At 39.4% G+C, this 23,075-nt stretch overlaps 2 protein-coding genes across 7 annotated transcripts in view; both read right to left on the reverse strand.

The window, feature by feature from the left end:
• Positions 1–3: 3 nt before the first annotated feature.
• Positions 4–6,019, reverse strand: CALHM6 (calcium homeostasis modulator family member 6). 2 transcript variants are annotated; one of them, XR_016464401.1, is made up of 3 exons: positions 5,374–6,019; positions 860–4,220; positions 4–87 (listed from the first exon to the last, which is right to left on the reverse strand). XR_016464401.1 is itself a non-coding variant. In XM_031611136.2 (2 exons), exons 1-2 carry the CDS (start codon positions 5,932–5,934, stop codon positions 3,804–3,806), a joined length of 978 nt encoding a protein of 325 aa, XP_031466996.2. In that variant the 5' UTR covers positions 5,935–6,019; the 3' UTR covers positions 543–3,803. The 2 variants fall into 2 exon arrangements, 1 of the variants encoding a protein (XP_031466996.2); XM_031611136.2 differs by lacking the exon at positions 4–87 and having other exon boundaries at positions 543–4,220.
• A 9,466-nt stretch (positions 6,020–15,485) lies between these two features.
• DSE (dermatan sulfate epimerase) overlaps positions 15,486–23,075 on the reverse strand; it is a 36,418-nt gene continuing 28,828 nt past the window's right edge. For 4 of the 5 annotated variants that reach the window (XM_090135867.1, XM_031610725.2, XM_090135865.1 and 1 more), the window contains one exon: positions 15,489–21,754. In XM_090135867.1, coding sequence (XP_089991993.1) covers positions 19,999–21,754 — 1,756 coding nt within the window. In that variant the 3' untranslated portion in view covers positions 15,489–19,998. Of the gene's footprint in view, positions 21,755–23,075 lie in introns of all 5 variants that reach the window. The other variant, XM_031610726.2, reaches the window with a different exon arrangement.

Consider the following 23,075-nt stretch of genomic DNA (forward strand, 5'->3'; position numbering starts at 1 on the left):
GACCTTTTGTTTCTGAAGATGAAATGCAGGGTAGAAATGTTTCCTTGAGTCATCTGCACCACTCAGATGTTGGAAGGGTGAAGAAATCTAGAAAGCAAAGATGAGGTCAGAGTAAAAATCTTAATCCTCATGGCACAGGTATGAGTACAAAAGATCAAAATGTCTCTGCTCTTACTTTTCACATAAGCATACTCTTGAACAAAATGGTTGCTTTATTTCAGTATTCAGTGCATGCTGGGTGCAAAATATTCATTCAGACACCTAATGTTTTCAATGTTTTCAGGTGAACATGACTTTGTTTTTCCTTTTTTTTTTTTTTTCTTTTCTTTTTTCTTTTTTTGGGTGATGTTTAAAAGCATAGTTAGTAAGATATGCTTTATTTCCCTGTCTGACTGTGGTTAAGAATAATAAATCCTACAATATGCAGTTTCTCACTGTGAGGTGTCTGCTTTGGTTTGCCACTCACTCACTGTCCTTTACATTGGGCATCCTCCTGCCTTTCATTGAATCATAGAACCATAGAATCATAGAATCCTTAGAGTTGGAAAGGACCTTTCAAGGTCACAAGTCCCCAGCAATGAACAAGGACACCACAGCTAGATCAGGTTGCCCAGGGCCTGATCCAGCCTCTCCTTGAAAGTCACCAGGGATGGGACATCAACCACACCTCTGGGCAATCTGTTCCACTGCCTCACCACCCTTACTGTAAAAGATCTTTTCCTTATATCCAACCTAAATCTACCCTCTTTATGCTTGAAGCCATTTCCCCTTGTTCCATCACCACAGACACTGCTGAAGAGTCTGTACCCTTCTTTACTGTATCACCTCTTTAGATACTGAAAGGCCACTATCAGGTCACCTCACAGCCTTCTCTTCTCCAGGCTGAACAACCCCAGCTCTCTCAGCCTGTCCTCAGAGGAGAGGTGTTCCATCCCTTGGACCATTTTTGTGGCCTTCCTCTGGATATGCTCCAACAGGTCTGTGTCTCTCCTGTACTGAGGATGCCACATCTTGATGCAGTACTCCAGGTGAGGCCTCACCAGCGCAGAGTAGAGGGGCAGGACCTGCTGGCCACACTTCTTTTGAGGCAGCCTGGGATACAATTGGCTTTCTGGGCTGAGAGGGCACATTACCAGTTCATGTCCAGCTTGCCATCCACCAGTACTCTCAGGTCATTTTGGCAGGACTGTACTCAATCCTTTCATCTCCCCAGGCTGTATTGGCAGAGAGGGTTGTTTAGGAGTGTTCCAGCTGAGCTGGGGTGCCTTGTGCGAGTGTCAAGTGCTCAAGTGAGCTCAGAGATGTCAGTGTCAGATTTTCCTTTGATTGACAGGTAGGTACCTGTGGCATGGCAACAGCTTTTAGATATCTCTCTAGATGTGGGGAAGTTCTGAACGTTGCTGCTGAAGAGGAGGGAAGTGATCAACAAAGTGAAGATGCAATTTTATCCACAAAAGAGGGCAGTGGCATCATCCTACAGATGTGTTTGGGAGTAGAAAATGGCAAAAGCCCAACTGGTAAAACTGGGAGGATGAACACAGTTTCAGACAGCATTTTAACTGGACCTTCTCATCAGGGGTAGAAAAAAAGGCATAACCTTTCTCTAGATGCTTTTGGGCTATCCTGAACAATTTTACTGTGTCTCTATGGCAAAGCCTGGCCCCACTGAGTCAAGGAACATCTTGCTGCTGATTTCAGGGGCCATTGTTACCTTCCAATTTACAACACTCCAGAGCAGATTTATTGCCTCCTAGATGTCAGTGAACAATGGAGTTATTTAATAGGAGAGGTGAACTGAAACATTTTAAGCATAACTGTGTTCCTGGAGGCAAAAATAACAAATTGGACACTTGTTACTGTCATGACCCAACTCCAAACAACCCTGGGAAACATACAGTTGTTGCAAGGTTTGGGATACCTTTTGATTACATGAAGGTGAAATGATACCAATCAGTTAAATGTTTATTTGTACCCTACTATGATACTTAGATTAATATATCTACGCTTTATCAGCAATAAGCTTGCATAATAAGGCTTGTGAAGCATTCTAATATAACTTAAAAGAAAGAGAAAGATACAGAGAGATGACCCTTGGATCCAGCAATCTCTCAGTAGTCAGGGTGGTTCAATCAGTGGTGGGCACAAACACAGACTTGACAGTCTTTTGCCTTTTATGCGACTGTGTCCCCTTCTCCACTTACTAAGGGGGAACTCAGTCACTACGTGAACATGTCCAGTACTTCTTCAGAATGTCCCAGAAATGAGTCTGGTCATCAGGCCCCCTGTAACATTGTAATTGAGTTATGCTTTTATCCCTGTGCAAGTGCAGATTGAGTTTTAGAATATTCTGAAAATGAGTTGGTGAGTTCAAGGTGTCAGGGAGTCTCATTCTTCTCCTGGCCACTGATTGACCATCTTTGACACACAGGCATAGTTTGGGAGATTTCTCCCTCCCCGACTAAGTTTCCAAGTAATAGTTTACTATTATCTATATCTATATCTATAAACAGAGGATTTCAGGGAGATGTGAAAGGACAGCCTTTATCAAGCAGACCGACTCATTTCTTGTGAATATAATGCTCTTAAAGAAAAACCGAACTCTATCATCCTTCATTCAAAACTTGTATTGGTTTCTTATCATTCGAGGCTCTTCGATAAAAACATTGCTGATAGCTAACAGGGATTGCAGATTTATAACATCCCTACAGCTATGGTGTAAAAATCTGTTAACATAAGCTTCACTTATGCTACCATGTTATGCATAAGCCTAATGTTAATTTTCACTTGGACACCATTTTAGATCAAGTTAAACAGTTTATATGGTGGATACACCCAAGAGAAGCTTAAGTACTGATGACAGGGCCAGAACTCTGTGTAGTATTATATACATAGTAAATAGATATGCGTCAGATAAAAATAGAAATCAATATGAATGGAATATAAACTGGAAATTTAATGTTGTTTTTCTTTTCTTGAAACATTCCAAAACCTATTTTTTTTCCCATGGAAGAGTTTTAGGGTAACAGGAAATGAGTAATAAAGCTAATTAAAAAATCCTGTCGCAGAAAGTGATCAAGATCAGACAGGGGTAAAGAAAATTCAAAACTGAAGTTTTCAGTTGCACTGTTTTTACCTAAAGCAGCTGGAGTCATAGGAGTAACTTGCTGGAATTGTTTTGCTCACTTATTCCAGCTGATGACCAGCTGAAGTCACTCTTTATATATCTAGTCTTTACGTGCATGTAGCTCCAAGATGTTAACTGCATCCTGGATCTTGAAAGACATCTTCCTTGCCTTGAGAAATTGTCTGATAGTGAATATCTTAGACTTGACCTTGCTCTAGCCTCCATTGAAAAATATATTGTTAAGTAAAATGATAGCTAATAAACTAATTGAAAATTCTGGTCCAAATTTCCATTCCTTTTTGCCTCTTTGTTACTGAAAGGCATAAATGTTTGGTTTTGTCACTCCAGCTGCCAAATGCCCTTAAGATATTTGGTAGTAATCACATAGTATTAGCTGACATCTTTGCTGTGGATGTTTACTGTTTCACATATGACTTTTTCTTAATGATCATTGACATAACAATAATAATAATAATAATAATAATCCCATTGTGAACCATACGCTTATTTAAATGTACTTAAGCAAAAGTATGAAGTTTATTTTAAAAAAGTCTCCCGGGGTTTACAGTACCAGCCTTTAGCATACAGTTCTCATTGATTTCAGTAAGAGCACAGAATAAAGCTTCTTTTAGATCAGTAAGGTTAAAAGATTACCAGTGTTACAAAGTGTTTTTTTTTACTAAAACCCTTGCTCATTTATATGTGCTTCATCCACAAACCTTAAAACACAGGAAATTTGATCTCTTTCACCGGATGTACTGATTTTGCCTCTGTTTGCATTAATGTATTTGTGTATCATGCTGTAACACTGATCATTCTTACTGAAGGCATATGGGAGTGAAATCTCCTGCCAGTCTTCATTGCTGGGGGTTTGAAATGGCGGTGGGTTGGTGGCTTCAAAAAAGCAATTTATGTTTCTTTTGGCCAACTGGGTTGCATGTTCTTTAGCCTTGGTTTCGAAGTGCTCTCGTTCCTTTTCCAAATAAATTTTCCAGAACTTCAGCTGAAAATAGCTAACTGGGAAGAAACAGCGGCTGATACACTTTGAAATGAATGCCACAGTAATGATGGTGACTATCAGCAACCATCCTAGAATCTTGAAAAATAAATAAATGGGTTATTAGTGTTTTCACATAGCCCTGTGCAAGAGTATAGAACAAAACATTGAATCAGACATGGAAGCAATGCTTTGTAGGCAGAACAAAGACTTGGCTATTAAATAAGAAATCTTTCCTATTTTGTATAGAATGTTGTCATCCACACCACTTTTTGGCTCGTAATTTTGCTGAAAGTAGGTCAGATACAAGAAATTAAATATATGTTCTCATATGTCTTCCATTTGTATTTGACCAGTCTGTTTCTTTTAGATTTCACTGAAAAATCAATAACAGTCAATCTTCCTCAATTTTGCTCCTTTTTTACTCTGTCAGAATTCAGTGATATAGAATCTGCTCTTTTTCAGCTTTTTCTTGAAGGAGCCACATGCTAAATATCTAACAAATTTAAACACTTTGTGTGTGTAATTATAATCTCCTGCAAACTTAACTACATTAATCAGTATTAATGTTTTCCTGAAGAAGTGATAATAAATTAATTTTCTCCTGGAGTCAAGGGGAACAAGCTTGAAACAAAACTGGAGTGCTGCCAAATCACTTTGGTTTCGTTTCACTCCAAATGGAAAAAAAATCTACTCAGAAGAGCTATTTTTTATTACAGCACAAGAAGGAAACTGTAACAAGATGCACATGTATTTTAACTGTTCACCTACATTATAAGTCTGAAATTAATAATAGAGTCAAGCTTTTAGGTTCATGGTCACACAAGCTGTCCTTCTTTGTTTCACTTGTTAGCTCATCCTGTTGCAGTGAGGTGTTGGCTTCCCCTATGCTAATGATTTCAGCTTCCTCTCAGCTAGTGCATACATAAATAAGCCTGAGATCTTTGGAAGAGTAACAGAGAAAAGCTTGCACCAGGCATAATCAGAACAAGAAAAGCTGCAGTGGAAAGTGCTGATATCTAGGCTGGTCTACTGCCCAGACAAATGCTTTGCCATTGCCAGTGCCAAGAAATTACTATGCAAATACTGAAAAGAGAAACTAGCACAAAATAGTCACTTGTTGCCTTTCTGTGTTAGTGTTTTTTGACCAAAGAATTTTTGCTAACCATGTGCTTTTGCTAGCAGGTACCAGTGTGTGTGAAGCAGGCAAAGCAGGAGTCCTTAGGGGAAGAGCAGAGCATAGAGGTCTTACCTGAGACTGTGCTCGAAAGCTGACAAGTCCACCTTTAGAAGTTGAATTCTCATTCAGCAGTTGTCTGACAACGTTCTCATCACAGGGTATTTTCTCCAGCAGCTCCCAACATGCTTTAGGGTTGCCCATGTCCCTGCACACCTGGTTCCTGATGAGGCTGCTCCCGCTGGCTGCGCACTCATAGAAACTTGCGCTGAGCAGGGCCACTGCAATCCAGGTGAGAGGGGCCACCAAGATGCTGACTGTCACCGGTGCCAGCACTTTCAGGTAGAAGCAGCCTTTTCCCCAAGAGCCACAGCAGTGTTTCTTCTCTAGAGAGCAGCTGCCTGTAAGCAGGAGCCAAGTCCTTGCATTCACCATGTAGCCAAACAGAAAGAGAAGGAGGGCTGGCACTAGGAGGAAGACACAGCCATACAGGGTGTTCCAAGAGTTGCAGGGACACCTGAAGGCCACCAAGGAAAAGATTTGCTCACTGGCAATTGTCAGCAGGGACACAACGCTGTAACCCAGAGTCTTTTGGTAGCAGATACAAAAATTCATCGCTGTGCGCAGTTTTTCCATTTTCTGCTGAAGGCTCCAGTGGCCTCTCTGTATTTTGAGGGCAGTGCAGTCACAGCCAGTAAAAGAAAAGAAGAAAAGTAGTTCCTCAAATCCCACAGCTTTTAAAGACTTTCACAGAGCTTTCACTTTTTGTGAAAGTGAAACACCTTCACTTTCTGTTAGCGATTTTGAAACAGTTTCTTAGGAGAAAGTACAGAAGTGCATGAACTCACTGCACTGTGTGACAGTCAAGTAAAAACTCACTACAGTGGAGATCAGCACTAAAATAGCACTGAAATGTCTTTTTCTCCAAGAAAATAGCTTAAATTTGTCCTCTATAACTAACAGTGGCTTAATTTTCATAGGCTTCTCAGGGAAGCTTTTGTATGAGGCATCACACTCAAAGTATTAACAAAGTGTGAGAAAACCACTTTCAGTTTTGTTCACTGTCATCTTTCTGCCACAACCGTTTACCCAGGATTTTTGGTTCAAATTTATCTGCTCTCATGAACTGGGAACCAACCTTCAAACCTATTTGGTTGTGTCAGTGCTATGAATTCATTCTGAATAGAATCTGAATGCTGTTATCTACGCTGCACTGTTTCTTACTGGGCATTATCATGGCACATAGGTTAACCACAAACCCCAGGATGTGCACTCACAGCCCAACTAGATTTTCATAGAGACTATTTCAAGAAAGTTCACCAGGTGTAATGTGGCGGTGGCTGTAACCTTCTGGTCTTCTATTTTTATGGTTTGAGAGATGGTCCTCAAAAACTAGGTGATGAAGTAGCATGGGGCTTTTTGGGTTGTTACTCTTGCTACAACATTTCTGTGACTGCAAATAGACAGTATCCATTCCCGTGTTATGTTTAAAAGAAGGAAAAGAATAATAGTATAAAATGGAGTATATAAAATGATGACATTCTGGTGAGCCCCATGATGAACAGGTAACTTCTTTAAGACTTAGCTGAAGGTGCTAGTATGGCATTTGCTCTTCACAGATTAGTGACATACATGGCCATCTAAGTAAGCTATCACATACATTACTTTCCCTTAACATAGAAAAAGCATATCCTTCTTCAAAAGGAAAGAGAGACCTATTTTTCAGAAAATGGTATGTTTTTTTTTCTGGTTGGATTCTCTTGGTGCATGATGGTGTTTCTTTTCATCTAGCCACTAAAGCTCTCATTGTGGTTGGCTCCTGAAAGGGAACATAAAACTCAGGAATAACTAGTTTTTATAAGTATAGACTTGGATTTGCTGAAAAGGTTGTTTGGTTTCTTTCCATTTATGTACAATTTCTTTGCATAATATGTAAAGAGCTAACAAAAGCTAGAGCATGAAATATCCCTTGATGACACTACATGGGGTTTTGAGAAAGTCTGGGATAAGCTGACCTCATGGTTACCTGATTGGTCTTGATTGAAGAAACTGTTTATTGATAATCTTTTGTTGTTGTTGTTGTTGTTGTTTTTGTTTGTTTTTGTTTTTGTTTTTTTAATTGCTGTATGTATAATTGCAATTGTAATGATACAGGGCTGCAATTGTTGTTCTGATTGTTGCTGGAGTTATAATAAATGGATACAATAAAGGTCATAGCATGTTAGCTACAATCTTCAAAAGAAAAGGAGGGATTGAAACAAGATGTAGTGATATTGTTAAGCCTGCTACTGCTCACTGACGGATAGCCCTTTAGATGGTCTAGAAAACAGGAAGAATCTGTGCCTTTGTACCAAGTAGATAACAATGGTACACTGACCCCTTATACCAGGCAGTTTAGGGAGTTCCTTGTCTGCTGGGCTGCATACCTTTTTAACCCATATTGCCACCTGTACCATTCTCCAGGATACAAGTACCAGTTTTGACACGAGGGGATGAAGCCGGGGTTTACCAGACTTACGCTGGAGGTGCAGCCAGGTCAGTTTTCTACAGTGCCATAATGATATCATTTTCTATTTTGTTGTAACAGTTTCTAGAATTTGAATGGCTTTTTTCTTTTTTTTTTCTTTTTTTTTTTTTTATCATGCTTGAAACACTGAGCTGATATTGTAGTGAGATTTAATTTAATACAAGTTCTAAGCAATATTTTCATTCAGCTCAGAGTCTATCTGTTTATGTATGAAGAGAGGACTGAATTTCACCCTGAACACCAGTTTGCCTGCTCCTGTCATTTTGCTTTCTGGTCTATTGAGACATACAAACAGTTCTTTTATCAGCAGTTTGTTTTTAACTGTGTAGAATAAATTCATATAATTAGCAAATATCACAGTTTTGATTTTCACCCCCCTCCAGGTCACTTAAAAGATACAAGCAGTATTGTTCATAGTACAGATGCACTACTTTTTCCAATTTTCAGCAAACTTAAAACTCCGTAAGGACTTTCTCTCTTAACTTTTTTTCTTAAATTCTGCAAGACAAACTGTCAAATATGCCTTTTGAAATCCAACTAGAACCAAGTCAGATTAATTTGCCTTCAGGTTTACATATGTTTATTCTATTCTTATTCTTTAATATAATTTCTACCTATTTGCCAAGAAGTAGATACTTTCATTTTACAATTTATATTAATATCAATATTCGAACTTCTAGGGGAAAAAAAAAACAGGCTGTTTTTTCACAACCTCTTACCAGACAAGAGGAGTGGGATGAGGAAGTTTCAAACTTTCAGAAAGCATGACACAGAATAAGTTCTTTTTTTTTTTTTTCTCCACTTTGAAGAACTGCCCTATTTTTCAAACTCAAGATAAAAATCCCCTACAAACTATGAGAAATGATGTCTGTCCCTACATAGATAATGTGCGATTTAGTAGCTGCTTATAGTTGGAAGCAATGTTTATCGGACCTTGAAACTAGAATTCTTTGTGTCTGGACCAATGTTGGGAGGTGCTGGGATGAAAGAGAATAGTGCGAGCTCTGGATTTGCTTCTACATGCTCTGAAAGTGATATGCTTATAGTGCTCAAGTCACATCTGCAATCACTTTAATCATCGATCACAGCAAAACAAAATCACAATCATATTTAAGTCAGACAGATGGCCAGCTGAACAACATTACCAGCAAAAATGTACCTCTCATCACCTCTTATACAGAATTTTTTAAAGTAAAAAGCAGAGGCTGTGTCTGAGAACCACCAGCTGAACAATCCTTATGACCAGGAGCAGATAATATCCACACAGTGGAAAGACAGCAGCCAAGGAACCCCACAACTTCACTGAGGTGCATTAAAAAGAGCATGGCCAGCATGTCAAGGGAAGTGATCCTCCCCTTCTACTCTGCCCTGATCGGGCCACATCTGAAGCACTTTGTCCAGTTCTGGACTCCTCAATTCAAAAAAGTCAGGGAACTTTTGGACAGAGTCCAGGGGAGGGCCGCAAAGATGAAAAAGGGCCTGGACCATCTCTCTTGTAAGGAATAGCTGAGAGACCTGGAGTGTCCAGCCTGGAGAAGAGACAACTGAGGGGAGATTTTATCAATGCTTATAAATATCTAAAGAGCATTAGTCAGGTGGATGGGGCCAGGTTCTTTTCAATGGAGCCCAGTGACAGAACAAGGACCAATGGGCACAAACTAGAACACAGGAAATTCCACACAAGTATGAGGAAAAACTTCACTGTGAGGGTGACAGAGCACTGGAACAGGATGCCCAGAGAGGTTGTAGAGACTCCTTCCCTGAAGATATTCAAGATCCATCTGGATGCTTTCCTCTGCAACTTACTCTACAGAACCTGCTTTAGCAGGTTGAACTTGATGATCTCGAGGTCCCCTACGATTCTCCAACCCCTACACTTCTATGATTCTGTGATTCACCTGAGACTACTTTTAGCATTCTTTTATTTCTCTGTAATAAAATATATGATTTCAGGAAAAAGCTTCATCTAAAAAGGGAAGGAAGCTCTCTGTGAAAAAGGATTAATCTTCCCCTCTGAGAAAACACATTTTCAATAAATACTACAGAGATGTGGGTGAAGGAGAAGAGACCACCCTGATTGGAAGGAGGGGAATGCTTGTGCCATGAGTCAGGCTGAGGGGCAGCAATGGTCCTGCCAGAGAGAACATTGGGCAGCCTTGAAGAACTAGGAGTCTGGAGATGGAAAGGCAGAGGAACTGCAGAGCTGCAAGGCCATGCTGCTGTTAGCTTCCTCTGTACATTGTTCTCTCAGGGCAGCTATTTTCTGTTCATTGAATTAACACTTCTGTCTCCACAGTAGTTGCAAAGCATTAACTGGAAGTGTTCAGAAAAACAGTTCTCTTTTAAAGAACTCAGAATTCCAATTTAATGGGTGTTTTTGCATTTATTCACATTAAATTTTGTGCCTACCAAGTGGGATAAAAACAATGCCATGGTGAAAACAGAGAGAAGTTTAAAAAAAAAAGAAAAAAAGGTGATTTTGTTATTTGAAATATCCTTTTATTTTGAAGTATGCTTTACTGAAATGAAAAAATCAGCTCAAAACAAATCAACTTGTTCAAAGTTTCAAGAAGTTTCTCTTTAATGTTTTAAATTATATCCCTTCTTTTGCAGCTGAGTGAGTCTTGCATACTTTTTGAGAGGAAATAGCTGTAGTCCAACTAGTTATGCTGTTATACCAAATGTGTGATACTGTTCTTGAATGCACCACATATGTGTATGTTCACTGCAGGATTTGTCAGTAAATATTGAGAGGATCTTGTTTTATGTTACATCATTTTTTGCAAAACATTCTTTTTCTAGCTGTTTCTATGAAAGTTCATTGTGTTTTAAGTTTGTCATTAGTCTTATCAAGCTCAAATTAATCTTCACTTTATTAACCCAAAAGCCATGGGCAGAACGGAGCTGGAGCTCTACAGTGCTGCCAATGGGTTTTATTTTTATAACAACTGGACTCGTTTCTTCAAGTGAAAGAATTGCAAACTGTATTTTTCAGTGCCCAATTAAGAAAGAGAGACAGAATGGTCTTTCTGCCCTAGGAAAATTCTTGTAATGCTTTTTGTCTCTTTAAAGCTTTACTAGTGGCAGTTTTGTCTGCACACAGACCCACACCTCCCCTCCAGGTGGACAGACCTCCCCTGGAGGCCCATTACCTCAGTTTGTGAAACGAAGGAAGTTATTCTGGCTTTATGATTGAACCAGCCCCATATGTTTGTGAAGTGTCACACATCCCAGTAGCACCACGTAAATCATTAGTAGCACTAATACTTAGCAGAGCAGCAGGTGGAGAAGTAGCACTGTGGCTGTGCATGTACAGCTTACAACTATTGGGATACATTATTATGGTATTTTAAGACATTACATTTATTAGGTTTAGAATGAAAATCAGTTTTAGTGGGTAGAAAGGAACCGGGACATAAAACAAAGCACAGCTCTGAAGAAGGCTGTGCAGGTGGGATCTGGTCCTCAGTATGACACTACAGAGATGTTTTGGATTTAATGTTTTCATAATTGCAAAAGAAGTTTTAATGCCATATCATTTTACATACTAGAGGAAAAAGACTGAGCTTTGCTTTCTTGGAAGTTACTAATTGGCTGCTCAGGGTGAATTACCTGACTACAGATGAATTAATTCTATTATCTGCCTCACCAGCACTTCTTGATTTCTTCATGAAACCTGACAACTTATAGCTTTCTAATCCTATGAAAATATCACATATTTTCTTATAAGCTCTGCAAATATGCCACAGATCACAGCCAGTGCTTAAAGAACCATGCAGACTTCCTTACAGCACATATAGACTGTAGTTGTATGTAGGTTGAGCAGTAAAGCCTTCTGACAGCCATAGGCCATTTGGTTACACGAAGCCCACTACTGTTGGTGTGAAAAGCAGCAGGGAATAACAGCAAGAGAAAGCTGGTGTAATGGCTTTTATACTTTTTTTTTTTTTTTTTTAATAATATATGGGAATGCAGAAGAATGTGGCTATCTTCACATTATGACACCATATCTTGCTGTCTTGATTGTCAAATAGCTTAGATTTCATGCTATCCTCCCATGTCTGTGTCCTAATGCTATCTCTTAATATGCTACTTCTGTTTACATGCTAAAATATCTTCTGTTACTTTTCACTCCATTAATTCTTTTCCACTTTTTAAAGCTTGAACAAATTAACCATTCTAGCTAATTGAGATACTGGGGATTTTTTTCACTCTTCACAGCTTCCCAACTTGGACTCCTTAGCTATCTGAATTTTGATACCTAAGGAGAAATTTTTCTAACAGGAAAACAGTGTAAGAGCTGAGACCTTATCCCTTTCAAAGCTTCCCATATGTACCTGTCTATCTTAGTTATGCTGGTAGGTTCAGAAATCAGTGCATGAAGTCAAGTGAGAAGGTTATAAATGAAAAAAAGAAACTGAATTCCTCTTGGTCTATAGGACAACTTACTGTTCAACTATTTCAGATCTGTGGATTCAACACAGAACTAAAAAATTTAAAATTGTACCAATTCTGTCTCTCTGCACAGATCTGAACTTCAGGCACAATCTACAAGGGAAATTCTGTGGATGTGTGTGATCTGTAAATTTCTAAAATGGCTTGCAGCCATGAGAAGTTGCAAGTATAAAAGAAATGGTACAGGTGATGTGGCCTGTAGCCATACATTTGTTGAAGATTGCTATGTGCATACATCAGAGACAATTGGAATCAAGTCTTTCAATCTTTTGGTTTTGGAAAGGAGAGAGGTGACTGCGCTCCACTGAAAGTGGATTTGGGTATTAACAGATCTTTGGCCAAAGTAGACAACTTTGTAGACAGATGAGTGGCTTTGCTCCTAAGGGAAATACAGTCCATTTTCTGGTACATCAGGAGACATTTCAACTTTTTTTGAACTCTGGAAAAAAAGTGTCCACTCCTGAACATATGCAGCAATCCCTGGCTAAAGGAGATAAAAAAAATAAAAAAAAATAAAAAAAAAAGAAAGAAATGCAATGATTAGACCAGTTTTTTTTTTCTTGTTGTTGTTGTTGCTTGTTTGTTTGTTTTTCTGTGATTGCTTCACCCCAGTAGCATCTCCATTCTAAGCAGACTTGAACCTCATGGTCTAGAAGCATAAGCACATACATAAATCTACATCCCAGCAAGAGGGAAGTTCTGGGAAATTTACAGTATTTTCTACAGTGAATACTGAGCAAATCTAAAAGAACATCACTTTTAAATGATGTTTAAAAATGTGGAATGCAGGGCTGTGAATTAACCATGAGAAAATTATTATTGGCTTAGTGTAAACAGCTGTTTTTTGGATGAAGAGGTAGTTTTCCACTCAGCTGAAAAGCAAGATCCATTTTACATTTTGGGTTGAGAAATTGCTACATATCTTTCATAAGGCAGGAAACAAGTGTTTAACAGACTCATCTGGTCTTTAGAATACACAGAGGAACAACCACCTCTGTTCCCATAAAGAGAGCATTTGATCTTCTTTTTAAGAGAAGCAAGTCATTTCTTAATAACTACTAGCAAACCAGCTATTCATATGGAAGAAACTGCTAGAAAGCTCTGGCAAAACATGTGCCAGCAACTGAACCTCAGCTTCCTTAACATTTGTTTTAGAACCAATTAGGACTTAATATAAGAAAGAAATAGGAGATACAAATCTTGGAATATGGATAAAATCCCTGTCATCAACAATAGATCCATTCCTTACTTTCCTTGGAATGAAGGTTTCATTCACATTTCTGCCAAGAAGAACTTACCAGAGGCATATGCATATAAGACATCATGAAGGTGACAATCATGGGAGAATTCACATCTGAGAAACTGTAATTCTGTAGAAGACTTGTGTTTTCCTTTCTAGGGAAGAATCAGAGAGCAGGCGCTGAAAAACATAGCTGAATGACTTTCATCTGGAGTCAGGAGTAAGCATGGTGCAAGACTTCCTTATTTGACATGGACTTTTGTTTGACTGCAGCGTACCCTATTCTTGCATATATTTCTTTCTTGCTCCATTTTGGTTCTCTGAACTACAAAGACCTCAGAATAACTAAGTCACAATTTTTGTAATTGTTTTTCTGGTCCTCACAGCAACAAGCATGGCTTGTTACCACATAATCTGGTTTTAGTGCTTCAGATCTGATTCCCTTAGGGACAGCAAAAATGAAGAGGCTGATGCAATGTAGGAGGGATGAATCACAACTCATTTAGTAAACACATCTCTGTTGGTGGGATAGAGAGCTTGGGTGGAGTATAGGGGGAAAGAGCAGCTGCAGGTCCTTTTAGTCCTCTTCAGCAAAAAGATTTGTTCCGTCTTTAACATTTTTCATTAAGCACTTGAACCAAAGTAATGCTCTTAATTGTGGCTTTTTCAGTTGGCAATGCCATCTGCTGGGAGAACTTTTACACTGTCACAGGAGACAGGAATTTAAGGGAAGTGTGCACCTTCAAGGGAGCATGAAAGGTGAAGGTCATTCCCCTACAGCCAACTCGACAACAGAATTCAAGATGATTTGGCTGTGGGGTCAGAGCAGGGGCAGTCTTCCTCTCTATTGTTCCAGAGTGAGGCAGGAGTGAAACCAATGAAATCATTGTGGTTTGGGAGCTTCTGTCTTCACAGAGCCATGTGGTCATGCCACAGTTCATTGACTACAATAGATATATGAAGAAAAAGTAAGTGGCCTCTGCTAAGGTCCTCTGCTAAGGTCTGCAATGCCCAACTTTATCATTGGGGTGGGACATACTATCTGTCTTAGAGTACATCTGTACTGGGCTCTTTCCTGTCAAATAACTGAATGTGATACAATTCATACATAGTAGGGTAGACGCATGCCACAGGTGCCAACCTTACTGCCCATATGCTATGCACACAGATATAAATACACTGCTGCTTGCACACCTGTTAAAGAGGTTTTTAGAGAGGGAAGGTGAGTGTAGACTGTCACCACTGTGATGAGTCACAGAAACCCTGCGGGACCAATGTCTTTCCTTAGGGTCTCTCACAAGCAGACAAAGCAGGCTACCAGCCAACCAGGTGGTGGTGACAGACAATTCCTCATGGCTGTATTCCTTAGAGACCCCACAGTGCTTTTCTTTCTGTGTCTGGGGGATATCTATAGCCCAGATAGATAAGGCCACGTATCAGGAAGCCCTGAGTTAGCCAATGAGCTTTTGACAATGAGCTGAAGAGGTCTGAAGTCACCTTACACCAAAATGAGTTAGAACTCACCTGAGAACAGTTGAGAAAAATACAGCTTTCTCAGCACCACGGCCAAAGAGATGATTGTTTGTCAGTATAAAGAGGATTCCCACAATAATTCTAGTATTTAGTGCAGGCATTCTTGTAGAGAGTATGGATATATGCCTGACAACAGCATCTCCCCCTCCTTTTTTTCTGCCTTTTGGAGATTTGAATGATCACACCTACAGAAATTAGCTGCATAATTCCATTACTACAGAACCTGGTTGATTTATATCGTTTCCTTCATACTTTTGTTAATGTGAATTAAAGCAGGGAGGATATGGTCTTGTCCGTATGGATTCACACACTCCTTATCTCATGGCTACTGCAGTTAAGTTCAGTTTCATTGAAAACTGAAGATGAAATCTGAATTCTCATGAAATTAATTGTTTTGCTGTTTATTAGAGTAGCAAACCAGGCAAGTATGAAGTTAAATTAATCACTCTTCATTAATTATTATCAGGAGAAAAACTGATGTTAATTTTTATATTCTTTGAAGTGCTTTGTTTCAAGGTTGAACTTGTTTAGAAAACAGGTTGAGTGCTGAGGACCATATTGATACATCCAGCACTGGATCACAGAGGCCTCCTGCTGCAGTTCTCCTGGAGTCAACAAAGAAAGGACAGAAAATAAAATCTGGCCTCTATTAGCTGTGTCTGACGCAATAGCTTAAAGTTCTCCTTCTGAATTATAACAGAGTAGCCAGACCAAAAGGATTAAAGTTGGACAAAAGTGAATATGATCAGAAGTAAGATTTTCACAGACCCAATAAATATGCTTGTAATGGCCTGGTACAAAAATCTATTTTCCAGACAATACACACCTTCAGAAACTAAGAAAAAAAATTAATCACTGGAAAATACATAGGTAACAGAAGAATTTGATACATTTCAGACATACAATACTTCAGAATCAACTTTAATCTTCAAAGATTTAAGAAATGAGGTAATGCGCTCCATTCCCTTGGCTTCCCTCAGTCACAATGATGTATATAACATACACATCCAGTTTTTAGATAATCTCAAAAATCACTTACAAATCTAAGAACCAGATTCCACCTTCAAACATTCGCACAGCTACCAGTGAACTGAATTCCCAATGACTCTGCTCAGAATACACTGAACTAAGTTCAGCTTAATTTAGACTGCAGCCCTGAAACAAATTTGCATGACAAAAAATCAAGTTCTGAACAGAAGTTGAGAGAAGCCAATTGTAGAACAGCCATATTTTCCTGTGGCCAGAGATGCAGAACATGAACATTTTCAGAAAGCAGAAAGAGGCAGACTAAGAATAGGATCAGAGGCAAACACCAGAAACACTTTGTAGGGTTACTCCATTTTAAATAGAAGGCTAAAGATAACTTTGTTAATGGATATCATACAATGACATTTTGCAGTTCAGTATACCCAGATGAGATAAAACTGGTGCTGAGTGCCTCTGCCATGAACACACATGGTACTGTGATTGCTGGTTTTTTTTTTATTTTGGACTAATGACCCAAAGGCAAGGACAGTATCCTCTCTTATGCCAACAGGCATTAAGGACTCCAACCAGCCACTAGAGCTAGCTGGGCTGATGCCATGTTCTTGCTCTTCCTCGCTACACTTCCTAGGAAAGCCCGGGCAGATTTTTCAGGGGGTGTTCCAACTGAAGGCTTGAATTATTTCTTCCTGGCTTGTAACACAGACACTTCTGCCCCATGGTCCATGCTGCTAATTTCGGACATCAAGGATATGTTTGCTCTTTGCTCCACTTGCTTAAGATTCTGTTGGAAAAGATGAGGGGACATAACCTGCTGGTGTGATGCTCTGCAGAGAAGGACCTGGGGGTCCTGGTGGATGACAGGTAGGCCATGATGACCCAGCAGTGTGCTCTGGCAGCCAGGACGGCCAATGGCATCCTGGGGTGCATTAAAAGGAGTGTAGCCAGCAGGTCAAGAAGGTGATCTTCCCCCTCTACTCTGCCCTGGTCAGGCCTCACCTGGAGTATTGTATCCAGTTCTGGACTCCCTAGTACAAAAAGACAGGGATCTCCTGGACAGAGTCCAGTAGAGGGCCACAAAGATGATAAAGGGTCTTGAGCATCTCCTCTATGAGGAAAAACTGAGTGAACTGGGTCTGTTCAGCCTTGAGAAAAGAAGACTCAGAGGTGATCTTATTAATGATTATATTTATATTTATCTTAAGTGTGGGAGTCAAAGGGACATGGCCAACTTATTCTCAGTGGTCTGTGGGGACAGGACAAAGGGAAATGGCTATAAACTTGAGAAAAGGAAGTTCTGCACCGATATGCAAAGGAACTTCTTCAATGTAAGGGTGACAGAGCACTGGAACGAGCTGCCCAGGGTAGTTGCGGATTCTCCTTCTCTGGAGATATTCAAGACTTGCCTGGATGCCTACCTGTGCAGCCTGCTGTAGGGGACCTGCTTGCAGGGGCATTGGACTCAAAGATCTCTGGAGGTTCTTCCAACCCCTACAATTCTGTGACTCTGTGATTCTATGATAAGCTTTGCTAAGGAATGAAAGAAAGAAGGGGAAGAAGAATGGAAGCAAGAAATTGAAACAAAACTTAAACAAACAAGAAACAAACACAAAAAAAGGACTTCTAAAAGGCAACAGTGTGGAAAAAAAAGTAAAGAAGTACATGAGATTATTTTCATTTCCCTTCACCCTATCATTGCAGGTACACTCACACCACATTTAAATGCTGGTTGTCTTTACAAGCTGCTTTAAGACCTGGCTCTGAGCACAGGGATCTCTTGTAGCCACCTTGTCAACTTCACATTGCTACAACAATGCAGAGAGGCATCATGTAAACAAGAGCTAATGTCCATGACCATATCTTACTTTCCATAATTCTGCAGTTTCATTGGACACACACACTAATCCTGTACTAGAAGTTTGGATGGCACACTGTACACAGCTAGCAAAGAAATGCAGGTACTTCTCAAAAGCTTTTTGGACTAGAGTGATGAGAGTTTACCTTTCCGTGGCTGACTGTCCAACAAAGCAATGGTGACCTGACATACGGAAAACATACATAACTGTCAATTGCAGTGAAAGATTTGTATAAATGCCACTGATTACATTAGTCTAGTAAAGGCTCACGGTCATCACAGCTCTTCATTTTTGTAAAGGTTCAACAATCTCCAAAGAGGACAAGGATACACAAATGTCTAATACTAAAAAAAAAACCCAAAACCCAATAGCTGTTTCTCCATACCTTCCTGTTATCCCTGTGCCAAGACAGAAAGGAAATGTGTAGTGATACCCAGCTTCTCACAATCTAGACATACTTACACTGTAAGTAACATTATGCAACCAATCAGCTTCCTTTGCCTAGACTAAACATGTCAAATCTTATCGGCTATATCCAAGCATCAAAGATTGTAGCAAAGCTTCTGTATGTGAACACAGTGCAGATACGGCTCAGTATCTGAAACCTAATGAAAATATACTGATCTGTTCACTAAAAATGTTTAGGCAAGAAAAGCTCAGTATATTTCAGTGCATAATCTCCAGAAGGCTTAAAAATAGCAATGTAGATAACATACCTAAATGGGTGTAAGGAAAAGGAAACAAAGTTTTATGATTTGAACAAAGAGCTGATGAACATAATTACTGTAATTAATAGGAAAAATATTCTAATCAAAGAGAAACATTTTTTTCCGCAGAGACAATAATATTTTTATTTAACAAATGTACTGGAAAAATTATTTTCCCATAAAGACATACAGATATGCCCCAATTCCCTAGATTTTCCATTCTCTCAAATAGCTATGATTTCTTGAAATCAGTTTAATAAACAGAAGGGGATATATGCGGAGATGTCAAATTTATTTTTGCTGTAAACCACATGACTCCATTTACCACTAATCCCCAGATAATTGATCAAGGAGCCACCAAGAGCTTGCAGAACCCTTCCTCGTGCTTTATAGAGAACAGATTGTTCACATTATTTTAACTGTCCTCTGCTTCTAGCCATGTGAAAAGAAAAAAAAGACACTACTTCCATAATACCTCTTTTTCCCTACTGGCAATTGTTGAGGTTACCACAGGATTGCTTTGGCTTTTGTATTTTTACAAGTGCACGTAGAAGAACATTATTTCTCTACTAAGATGCACTTCAAACAATAGAAAACTTTCATGAAACCCTGTCTTGAAAAATCGAGAACAGACTCCACAGCATTCATCTTTCCATAGTTTACTCTTGACTGAAAAAAGTTTATTTTGTTGTTGTTTTTTCCTGAGAATTGTCTTCCTTTGTACTTTGAACCAGCTCCTTATTCTCCTCCTTCTGTCACTGCCTACTAAACATTGTGATGCTCACTGGTAGGTACTGACAGGATTGCTACCTCCAGCCGTGCCAGACTGTAAAGCATGGAAGAGATGACATGATGGAAGTGTCTGAAATAATTATACAGGAGTGTCCCACAATTAAATATTCTTTGGTTTGGCAGAGAGAAACAGCATCTGCTGCTAAGATCTGCTCTGCATACTTGTGAGTGAATAACTTTTCCTTAAGAGAATGTCCACTAACATTCACAGCAGCCTGGAAATGAAAAGTCACTAAATGTAAATCCAATTCCGTATTAAAAAAAAACAAACCCTTAGAAACATATGCTTTAAGAGGGCTCTTCTCACCAAAAAAATAATTAATTACAGCTTTGCATTACCAAACTCTGAAGAAGAAAGCATAATGTTCCCTCAGATGTGAAGCCCAACTCAAAACTCAAAGGAGGAGTACTTACTAAGTACTTACTTTTCTGAGAAATTCATTGCCTGCCTGATTTGTCAATTCTTTATGGTCTGAAACCAATATTTCCCCAGCTGTTTTTGGAATGTTTCAGAAAGAAAAGAACATAAACTTTGGCCCTATTAGGGTTAATGCTTTTGCATAGACATATATGACCATAAACTGGTCAACTAGTAGAGGTCTTCTGCTAACATTGTGACTGAGAACAAGAAGAATACAGCCACAATAATATACAGCTATCTACTAAAAGTACTGCATACAGACATCTTTGGCCATGCAGTCTCTTGGCCTTCTGAAAGTATGTGAGCTGCATTGCTAACATGACAAAAAAAATAGCAATGTTGAGAATTAGAAAGAGGCGAGTATAAGAAGCTGATATTGATGGGGCACTACTTCGAGTGGTTGCCACCAACTGTGCCAGCCCTGATCGGCCCTTGATTGAAACTCCAGTTTTGTGCTTCACATAAGTAATATCTGCAAAATCCAGAAGATCTTTCATTTCCTCATCTTCATCAACAGGCAACTCTTTTTGTGCTTGAGTCTGTGCCTTCTGTCGCACTTTTCTTTCATTTACCTCAATTTGTGCAAAAATGTCAGGAACAGCATCAACAAATTTGTAACCTTTGGATACTTTTCTATTTTTCTTTGCTCTTCCACGCTGCTGCCTCTGTGAGATTGCAAATATTCTATCAATGGCCTCCTCCGTCTGTCTCTTATCTGAAAACCTCAATAGGCGTTCAGCAGTCTTTCTAAAGCTAGCTGTGTTTCGTACACGAGACAAGATCTGCTTTTCAAGCTGCTGGAAAACAGGCTTAAAATGCTGCAGGTTCCTCTCCACGATCCCAATGTAGTCCTTCACTTCTGGCACTGCAAAGTTCCTAATGGCAGACGTTCGGTCAAAGACAATTTTCTGACGGCCTACAGTAACCTGTGCAAAGGCAGAACGAGGCCCATCCTCCACCGTCCACAGGTAAACTGCATAGGAATGCTCACCGGTGGTAACAAAAACATCCAGCTGCCGAGAGTCTGCACGGACAGTGAAGCTTTGCACATCGATGGAGGGCCCAATGAACAAGTAAATGGCTCTGGTGATGGGGTGCCGCAGGAGGGTCGTTACATTCACATAGTTTGTTCCATTATAAGGGTAGCCCCGGGGATACATTCTTGAGGCAATGGTAGCTTTCTCGCTGTGGCCAGTGTCATCCATCCAGTACATCTTATATATTCCATCACGATGTCTAATGAATGCCCCATGAATCTCATCAACAACTGTTTCTTCAAAAGGCACATCCACATTGTGGAAGAAACTAGTTGCTGCTTCCAGAGGGCTGTCATCTTCTAGGTGGATTTGGTCCACCAGCAACAAAAGTTGAGGATGAAGAAGTATGAGGTTTCTTTGCAATTTTCTCAGCTTCAGTTTAGGATTGTATGCTCCCACTCCTTCTCCCCTGATAAAAACCACCCCGCTTCTCTCCATGGCAGCAACCACTCGTCCCTGACAGTCACCAGCCAAATCATGTTTATATTTAAGCCATTTCGAAGAACAGTCCTCTGTAACCTGCCCTTCCCATGGGGAGAAGCAGCTCTTGGACACAGCAGGAGAAAACATCAATACATTATTAAAAAAAGTATATTTTGGCCCATACAGAGCTTCTGTAATGAAAGGTACGCCATTGGGAGCAAAAGTAAAGGAGTTCTGGTCTGGGTGTTCATGGCCAGCGTTAAAGTTCCTCCATCCCTTGATCCACTCTTTGTACTTGTTCTTATGAACAATATCATATATTGCACGTCCTCCCAGCTTTCCTGACTTGAAGGAAAGGAAAGGCCTGTTGATTTCAGCTGGCAAAGCACTTCCGTAGGTTACCACTCCCCAGTCCTCAAAGTAATGCAGCTTTGGGACCCCAAAGTCTGGCGGAGGGATGGAGCGCAAACTTGCATCATACCTGCCAAAATGATGAGGGAAATAGTTTAAAAATCACTTGACTAATTTCACTATCAACACCTACACAAAATTCAAAAAACAATTCATTACTTGTATCAAAGAACAACCTAACAATATAAAGCCCACCAATGTCCTTCCTGAGCAAAAAAAGCCTATAGTTGTAATGATATATATGCTACCAATCCCTAAGTAAATTTGAAGGAGTCAAAAGCATATACTGTATGCTTTTTATAGAATAATAACTGAAAGTATCTACTCCACACTTACAAGTAATCCTTTTGCAGTCCAAAAATAAGAGTATGGTGAACTTCTCTCAAACAAGCCACATTTTGTTTTGTATCATAAAGCTACTGACTGCAACATAAATACTTTAAAAGGCACATTAGGAACAAGCTGTAGGCACTGTTTTGCATTGGACATCAGCATTTGCATCTATCTCCTTGCTACCTAACCAGAAGAGTCAAAAAGAGCATCTGTTTCACCCAAACTGATGATCATAGGAAGTCTGTAGCCTCCAAACAGAATTGGGAATTAATTAAAAAATTAATGAAAAAGCATTTTAGATGATACATTTATATGATTTATATAATTTAATTTACATCACTATATTATTTTCCTTTTCCAGCTATGCTGAAAAAGAAATTTACAGCTTTCTTGTATAAATTGCAAGACATAAAATATCCGGTTTAAAAGGAGGTCTTCATTCCTTCATTGCTTGATTCACAGAAATTAAAATAACTCACCCCCAAAAAGTATGTGAAACAAAGCCCAATATTATTTTTAAGTAAGCAAAACCATTATTGAACTCAATAGTATTTTTACTAGATGATTTCTCATCAGAATTATTCTCTGCAGCTAACGAGGAGCCCCATCAAGCTTTTAGCCAACCTCAGCTCATGTCTGGCAAAGGCTTCATTGTAGAGTTCAGGTCTTTATTCTGTAGTTAGTGTTCTTTGATGGAGATCTTCCTAAAAGCAGACCTTTTTTCCTAAGACTCCAATGCAAGGGGATGTGCTCATCAAAGGAGCAACATTGGAGCACAAGGAAAAGATAGTTGTTGGGATATTCAGAGCTTTTTTAGTGTGGGCTTTTTGTGTGTGTGTGTATATGCGTGTGTATATGCATGTGTGTTTTGTTTTTTGTCTTTTTTGTTTTGACCCACATGCTCTTAAAAAATGTCTTTTCCTTTAGCATCGGGAAGAAATTGTAAATATAAATTTCCAAGATTTCCATGGACAAACAAGAAAAGAAGATGTATGACAGCAGTCATAAAGGAAAGATTCTCTATTTTGCAAATAACAAGCTGAAGTGTGCTATAAGCC

Source organism: Phasianus colchicus, chromosome 2 (genome assembly GCF_987193195.1).
Source record: "Phasianus colchicus chromosome 2, bPhaCol1.hap1.1, whole genome shotgun sequence".
Lineage (NCBI taxonomy): Eukaryota > Metazoa > Chordata > Aves > Galliformes > Phasianidae > Phasianus > Phasianus colchicus.

What these genes read in the sequence shown, in the direction of transcription:
- CALHM6 (XM_031611136.2), bottom strand. Translation starts at nt 5,934, where the DNA reads ATGGAAAAACTGCGCACAGCGATGAATTTTTGTATCTGCTACCAAAAG. An exon ending in GCTTTCGAGCACAGTCTCAG is followed by an intron (nt 4,221 to 5,373) that starts GTAAGACCTCTA and finishes TTATTTTTCAAG; the next exon opens with ATTCTAGGATGGTTGCTGAT.